This window comes from Centruroides sculpturatus, unplaced genomic scaffold (genome assembly GCF_000671375.1).
Source record: "Centruroides sculpturatus isolate CEXI.00-Female unplaced genomic scaffold, Cexi_2.0 scaffold205, whole genome shotgun sequence".
In the NCBI taxonomy this organism is placed as follows: domain Eukaryota; kingdom Metazoa; phylum Arthropoda; class Arachnida; order Scorpiones; family Buthidae; genus Centruroides; species Centruroides sculpturatus.
Window position 1 is genome coordinate 307,026 of NW_019384391.1, and position 9,171 is coordinate 316,196.

A 9,171-nucleotide genomic window follows, 5' to 3' on the forward strand; every position below is an offset into this window, starting at 1 on the left:
ACCTAGCAATAATTAATTGCATGTATACATTGATACACTGTTGCCCAATTCCTTACATTTAAAAGAACTGTTCTCAAGCAGATTATGTCTTCTAGTCAGATAAACAAGTTTCCAATACACAAAACCAAACTGAATTACCTGCGACAAGAAAATGTCCTCTTCATTGAAAAGGATAACCCTACAAACATTTCAGAAATTAGACCAATTGAAGATTTTTGGGCAATTCTCAGGACAGCCATTTATAAAAAATAGTAAAAGGCAAAAATACAGATTAGCTGATCAATTTCATAAAGTACTATCTCTAAAATGTGAACAAAAGTCTTGTATAGAAACTTGCACTGCACACCCAGAGTTGAATCCTAGTTTATAGAGTTTTCTTTTTCCAAAGGTAAACACTACATTACACAAACTTGTGTGGATTTTTTCCAAACACCTGTATATATTTAAATAGTTGTTTTATTTTCATGCTGACAATATACAATAGTAAGATCTTCGCAAATGAATATATCAAACATTTCATTTGATTAATGCATGACATTTTTTCTTATCAAAATAGTAATTAGATAATCCAAATTATAATTTTATTCAATTTGTTTCAAAATTATGCATCACTAAAAAAATAAAGTAACTTAATTCTTAATTGTTTTAGTAAGCCTATGTAAAATATTGGAAGAAACTAAAATTTATGCCATCAAGCAAATGATAACACCAGATTCATTAAGTTATAAACTGGCTACTTCAACTAAATCTAGTGTTATCATTTCTATAATTTATAATTCAAGTGTAGTTTACTGCATAATTACTGCATCAGCTATGCTTTCTATTCTATTATTTTCATAAACAAACATCATGAAACCTAATAAAATTATTTCATGATGTTTGTTTACTTGTATATATACCATGCCAGGGTTGAGCGATGGCACCATAAGTAACTGAGGATGGTTATATCATATTTAAATATGTCTGTAAGAGGAGATTGGACTGGAAGCTCTGGTAGTTTAACTGGCAACACATCCACACTTTAAATGGGAGTTGTGGCTTCGAGTCCTGCTCGGGCTGATTCTTTTCTTCCAGAATATTCTAAATTATTTAATTGAATTATAATTATTAAATTTAATAAGAGATGGCACCTAGTGCCAACCTGTTGTAACAAATTATTTTGTAATTAATTAAATATAATCGTGGAAAGTGGCCTGAAGTAATTTTGGGTGTTTGGCTATTATTTTCTATTTACTATCAGTAATTATAATGCTAACTAGATAATTATCTAAATGTTATCAATGTTATTCAATTGAAGGTGTGGGACTAGCTCTAATCTCTGACAGGGTTTAGAAAACTCTTTTACATGAGACATGCACTGTGCATACATTTTCAGATATTTATTTTATTTTGATTTTATCCATCTTTATCACTTTTTCTTATCTAGCTACAAATTCTTTACTTTGTGTTATATAATTATTTTATTCATATAAGCTGAATGTCTGTGTAAATATGTAATATAACCAAAATAATACTGAAAAATGTTTGAAAAATAATTGCTATTCTGTTATTGAAAAGAATTTGAGAAACACTAATTTAAACAGTACATTGTATAAAGCATATGAAACACCATTTTGTAAACAATTATCAATTTTTTTCTAAAAAAATAATATCATGAATATTTAAATTAATATTAAATTGATTAATAGATTTATATGATGATATTTTTTCTATTTAATTAAAATATTATAGTGAACTTCAAATTTAAATAATGAAGTCATTTAATAGTGATATATAGCAAACAAACTGGTTAAAATATTGTGATAATAAAAGTCAAACTTTTTTACCAGAAATAAGAATTTAATGAACAAGTACTTTTAATCCTCTTTAGATCATATTCAGGTTACATGAAGATTGAACTTTTGATAAAAAATTTGGAATGGAGTAATTTATTCCATTTAAAATTTTTTTATGAGGTCGATCTTTGTGTAACCTGAAGTTGATGCTATGAGGTTCAAACATACTTGTTCACTAAATTCTTATTGCTGGTAAAAAGATTTGATTTTTATCACAAAATCATTTAAAATGTCACAGGAGATTGCTGTCCATAATTTCCATCTTATGAAGATTACAATCTATAAGTTTTTAATTAGATAAGTTTCTTACAATGCTTTATTTTGATTTAATCCATAAAAAATCTTACAAAATTATTTAAAATTATTAAATTTTTTCTTATTTAAATAACAATTATTAGAAACAATATAAAATTAAATAAATTAAGTAAATTAGTTAAAAATTATAGAATGATTGGCAATTGCATATACTTCTTTATATATGAAATATATAAATTTTATGACTATTATTTAGATAATAAATGCTGATTTTTAAATTTATATTTTATGTTACTCTTAATATCATTTAATTCAACACTATTTTTGTTCACAGTTTTATTTTTTTAAATATGAAAACATTCATTGTAAAAAAAATAATAATATGAATCTAAGAAGAATTTACTCATATAAAAAAGTTTAATAAATAACATTTTTGATCTAATAAAACTCTCATTTAGATTCTGTTATATTAAATTTCTAAAATTATCTATTGTAAAATATTGATATTTTGGAAATATTTATATCAAGTCAATAGTATTTCTGCTTTCTTACTGTCATAGTATTTCAATTATAAATTATACATATTATCAGGGATACTAGTACTATGTTCTTCTAGCTCATTTGTTTCTAATTTCAGTTAAATCAATATTAGTTATAGCTGTTGTTTTCAATTCTCTCTACTTGTTTAACAGACATTTTCAATCAATAATTACAGTTGTTTGCTGTCAGATATATTTAGTTTTTTTTAAGACACTTTTCTTTTTTCCTTTGTCTGTCAAGTGTTTCTTTTATTAAAAAAATTAATGCTAAATTTGTAAAGTATTTATCCCTTTGAAAACTACTGCAGTCAATTCTCAAAAATTTAGACATTATTGCTGATTTATTAATTTAATTTATCATTTTACATACAGAAAATTCAAAAATCCAGATTCATCTTGTTCCCAAGCTGTTTGGATTTCCACAAATTATTGTAATACACAGTATATTCTAATAAAATGTAAGTCCTTTTTTGTCTTCTATAAGATATTCATTAAACAATGGAAAAAAATAGTTAACTGAAAAAATATTTTTAAGTGAAATTCATTATAATAGTATTTATTATTATGCTTTTTAAATAAAATTATCTAATATTTTAATATAGGAACAAAAAAGAAAGAGAACAGTATTTTAAGACAATGAAATATAACTATTAAAGAATTAAACAAAAACTAATTTATTAAATACACTCAAATATTTTAATTATTTTCATAAATGATGTTGTTGGAAATTATTAATAATTAATTTTTGACAAAGATATTTTTGGAAAATAATGAAAATATTTGTATGTGTTTTAACATTTCTTTATATCTGTTACGTGCATTTGGTGTACAATATATTTCTTTTATATTAATATAGACTGAATAAATAGGCATTTCTAAAAATATTATTCAAAGACTTATAATTTTATTTCACAAAGTTATGTGTAATTTATATTAGAAGAAAAAAATATATATATAAACTTAAAAGAGATTTAATTAATATAAACCCAATATAAGAAATAAATTAATATTCAGTGGTTTTTATTAATTATGATTTACATGATAATGGTAATATTAATTTATCATGATTTCAAGATTATTATATTTTTTGCATGTATTAATTTTTCATTTAATAATTCTGCTGAAAATATATATTGGATCTAAATTTTCATATTGATTGAATTTTTGAAAACTGAAAGTTTTCAAAAATTTAACTGATGTTTGTGAAATAAGTTACAAAATGAAAAATATAGCTTAATGTTAATTACATTAAAACAAACTTACATTGCATTAAAAATATTACATTGAATGTGTAAAAGCTTTTGCTCAGTTACTTTTCATTTCATCAGTTTTAATCAAATGACAAAGAAGAAAATTCCAAAAAAAACTGTTTACATTTTAGACATCATGCACACAAATTATAAATTAAATAATTTAAAACTAAACAAAACATATGCTTTTTTTTACATGAAATTCTTGTTTTCATAATTTTATGTTTTATTTAGTTTGAAATTGTTTAATTAATTTTTTTTGTGTGCTATTATGAATATTGCTTATAATCCAAAAGCATTACTTGATGTTTAAAATTGTAAGGATATGAATTTGATGAAAGATATTGTGTCAAGGTAAAACAAAGAGAAAAAAGGACAACAAAGATGGATGTAAGAACACAACACACATTTATTCTATATTAAGAACAAATGGACAACTGCACCCTTAACAGGGTTCACACAAATTAGGTCAATGCTCAGACAGTAGAGTAGAGGGTGTGATGATTCCAAGATTAAAGGTTATATTTGCAACTTTCTAACAAAAACTTAACAATGTTATTTGGAGTTTTCTTCTTTGCTTTCATTAAAACAGAAGAAGCTAGAAATAACTTTATGAAAGTGCTTTTATAATTAACATTATGCTTTTTATACATCATAATGTTAATTATATTGTATATTTTTTATTAAAATTTTGTTTTTTTAGTTAAAATTGTATTTATTATTAATTATATTTTGAAAATAAATATTGAAATGCTTCATAAATAGTCTGATTTATTACATATACTTATATGTTTCTTTAGATTCATACTTCACTAATAAATGGTAGACCAAGTGCTGATGATCCTAGTCCTTCATTAAAGGTATGTTTTTTTTTTTTTTTTTTCTAAGTAGCATGAGTAAGTGATTTTTGATCAAACAGTATAAATAGTTTTCTGCACATTTCCCTCTCCTTTTTTTTAATATTTATAAAACTGACAAAAATTATTTTGGAACCATTATAGCTCTTTAATTAAATTACAGATAGTTTAAAAATACACACAAGTTGTTCAGCATCTAATATTCTTAGTGGAAGAAAAGAATATCTTGTTGCTCATTAAGTTATTGAAATATTTCAATTTGTACCAACTATATTTATTTCTATTATTTAATTTGTAAAGATTGGAAGGGAAAAGTTATTAGATATTTTGAAATCAAACATTTAAAGACAAATTTTATACAACCAATACTTTAAAAGATTTTGGAATTGTTTACATGTATATAAGAACAATGACAGTATGACTTTATTATTTTCATTGTAAAATTAATCATATGCAAATAAAAATTATAACGAAAAGAAAACAATGATCAAGGGAAGTAAAGGACACTAATAATATAATTATTGAGTTACAAAAATAATATACTTATTTAAAAAAGATAACAATCAAATAGACATTCCAGGATTATTGACCTGTTTCATGCTGTTTCNTTATAATCCAAAAGCATTACTTGATGTTTAAAATTGTAAGGATATGAATTTGATGAAAGATATTGTGTCAAGGTAAAACAAAGAGAAAAAAGGACAACAAAGATGGATGTAAGAACACAACACACATTTATTCTATATTAAGAACAAATGGACAACTGCACCCTTAACAGGGGGCACCTAGTGCCAACCTGTTGTAACAAATTATTTTGTAATTAATTAAATATAATCGTGGAAAGTGGCCTGAAGTAATTTTGGGTGTTTGGCTATTATTTTCTATTTACTATCAGTAATTATAATGCTAACTAGATAATTATCTAAATGTTATCAATGTTATTCAATTGAAGGTGTGGGACTAGCTCTAATCTCTGACAGGGTTTAGAAAACTCTTTTACATGAGACATGCACTGTGCATACATTTTCAGATATTTATTTTATTTTGATTTTATCCATCTTTATCACTTTTTCTTATCTAGCTACAAATTCTTTACTTTGTGTTATATAATTATTTTATTCATATAAGCTGAATGTCTGTGTAAATATGTAATATAACCAAAATAATACTGAAAAATGTTTGAAAAATAATTGCTATTCTGTTATTGAAAAGAATTTGAGAAACACTAATTTAAACAGTACATTGTATAAAGCATATGAAACACCATTTTGTAAACAATTATCAATTTTTTTCTAAAAAAATAATATCATGAATATTTAAATTAATATTAAATTGATTAATAGATTTATATGATGATATTTTTTCTATTTAATTAAAATATTATAGTGAACTTCAAATTTAAATAATGAAGTCATTTAATAGTGATATATAGCAAACAAACTGGTTAAAATATTGTGATAATAAAAGTCAAACTTTTTTACCAGAAATAAGAATTTAATGAACAAGTACTTTTAATCCTCTTTAGATCATATTCAGGTTACATGAAGATTGAACTTTTGATAAAAAATTTGGAATGGAGTAATTTATTCCATTTAAAATTTTTTTATGAGGTCGATCTTTGTGTAACCTGAAGTTGATGCTATGAGGTTCAAACATACTTGTTCACTAAATTCTTATTGCTGGTAAAAAGATTTGATTTTTATCACAAAATCATTTAAAATGTCACAGGAGATTGCTGTCCATAATTTCCATCTTATGAAGATTACAATCTATAAGTTTTTAATTAGATAAGTTTCTTACAATGCTTTATTTTGATTTAATCCATAAAAAATCTTACAAAATTATTTAAAATTATTAAATTTTTTCTTATTTAAATAACAATTATTAGAAACAATATAAAATTAAATAAATTAAGTAAATTAGTTAAAAATTATAGAATGATTGGCAATTGCATATACTTCTTTATATATGAAATATATAAATTTTATGACTATTATTTAGATAATAAATGCTGATTTTTAAATTTATATTTTATGTTACTCTTAATATCATTTAATTCAACACTATTTTTGTTCACAGTTTTATTTTTTTAAATATGAAAACATTCATTGTAAAAAAAATAATAATATGAATCTAAGAAGAATTTACTCATATAAAAAAGTTTAATAAATAACATTTTTGATCTAATAAAACTCTCATTTAGATTCTGTTATATTAAATTTCTAAAATTATCTATTGTAAAATATTGATATTTTGGAAATATTTATATCAAGTCAATAGTATTTCTGCTTTCTTACTGTCATAGTATTTCAATTATAAATTATACATATTATCAGGGATACTAGTACTATGTTCTTCTAGCTCATTTGTTTCTAATTTCAGTTAAATCAATATTAGTTATAGCTGTTGTTTTCAATTCTCTCTACTTGTTTAACAGACATTTTCAATCAATAATTACAGTTGTTTGCTGTCAGATATATTTAGTTTTTTTTAAGACACTTTTCTTTTTTCCTTTGTCTGTCAAGTGTTTCTTTTATTAAAAAAATTAATGCTAAATTTGTAAAGTATTTATCCCTTTGAAAACTACTGCAGTCAATTCTCAAAAATTTAGACATTATTGCTGATTTATTAATTTAATTTATCATTTTACATACAGAAAATTCAAAAATCCAGATTCATCTTGTTCCCAAGCTGTTTGGATTTCCACAAATTATTGTAATACACAGTATATTCTAATAAAATGTAAGTCCTTTTTTGTCTTCTATAAGATATTCATTAAACAATGGAAAAAAATAGTTAACTGAAAAAATATTTTTAAGTGAAATTCATTATAATAGTATTTATTATTATGCTTTTTAAATAAAATTATCTAATATTTTAATATAGGAACAAAAAAGAAAGAGAACAGTATTTTAAGACAATGAAATATAACTATTAAAGAATTAAACAAAAACTAATTTATTAAATACACTCAAATATTTTAATTATTTTCATAAATGATGTTGTTGGAAATTATTAATAATTAATTTTTGACAAAGATATTTTTGGAAAATAATGAAAATATTTGTATGTGTTTTAACATTTCTTTATATCTGTTACGTGCATTTGGTGTACAATATATTTCTTTTATATTAATATAGACTGAATAAATAGGCATTTCTAAAAATATTATTCAAAGACTTATAATTTTATTTCACAAAGTTATGTGTAATTTATATTAGAAGAAAAAAATATATATATAAACTTAAAAGAGATTTAATTAATATAAACCCAATATAAGAAATAAATTAATATTCAGTGGTTTTTATTAATTATGATTTACATGATAATGGTAATATTAATTTATCATGATTTCAAGATTATTATATTTTTTGCATGTATTAATTTTTCATTTAATAATTCTGCTGAAAATATATATTGGATCTAAATTTTCATATTGATTGAATTTTTGAAAACTGAAAGTTTTCAAAAATTTAACTGATGTTTGTGAAATAAGTTACAAAATGAAAAATATAGCTTAATGTTAATTACATTAAAACAAACTTACATTGCATTAAAAATATTACATTGAATGTGTAAAAGCTTTTGCTCAGTTACTTTTCATTTCATCAGTTTTAATCAAATGACAAAGAAGAAAATTCCAAAAAAAACTGTTTACATTTTAGACATCATGCACACAAATTATAAATTAAATAATTTAAAACTAAACAAAACATATGCTTTTTTTTACATGAAATTCTTGTTTTCATAATTTTATGTTTTATTTAGTTTGAAATTGTTTAATTAATTTTTTTGTGTGCTATTATGAATATTGCTTATAATCCAAAAGCATTACTTGATGTTTAAAATTGTAAGGATATGAATTTGATGAAAGATATTGTGTCAAGGTAAAACAAAGAGAAAAAAGGACAACAAAGATGGATGTAAGAACACAACACACATTTATTCTATATTAAGAACAAATGGACAACTGCACCCTTAACAGGGTTCACACAAATTAGGTCAATGCTCAGACAGTAGAGTAGAGGGTGTGATGATTCCAAGATTAAAGGTTATATTTGCAACTTTCTAACAAAAACTTAACAATGTTATTTGGAGTTTTCTTCTTTGCTTTCATTAAAACAGAAGAAGCTAGAAATAACTTTATGAAAGTGCTTTTATAATTAACATTATGCTTTTTATACATCATAATGTTAATTATATTGTATATTTTTTATTAAAATTTTGTTTTTTTAGTTAAAATTGTATTTATTATTAATTATATTTTGAAAATAAATATTGAAATGCTTCATAAATAGTCTGATTTATTACATATACTTATATGTTTCTTTAGATTCATACTTCACTAATAAATGGTAGACCAAGTGCTGATGATCCTAGTCCTTCATTAAAGGTATGTTTTTTTTTTTTTTTTTTAAGTAGCATGAGTAAGTGA

At 22.6% G+C, this 9,171-nt stretch overlaps 1 protein-coding gene across 1 annotated transcript in view; it reads left to right on the top strand.

The window, feature by feature from the left end:
- Positions 1-9,171, top strand: part of LOC111618236 (laminin subunit alpha-1-like) — a 270,556-nt gene that overhangs the window by 29,014 nt on the left and 232,371 nt on the right. Inside the window, exon 5 of the mRNA XM_023359721.1 lies at positions 4,680-4,739. Coding sequence (XP_023215489.1) covers positions 4,680-4,739 — 60 coding nt within the window. The remainder of the gene's footprint in view (positions 1-4,679; positions 4,740-9,171) is intronic.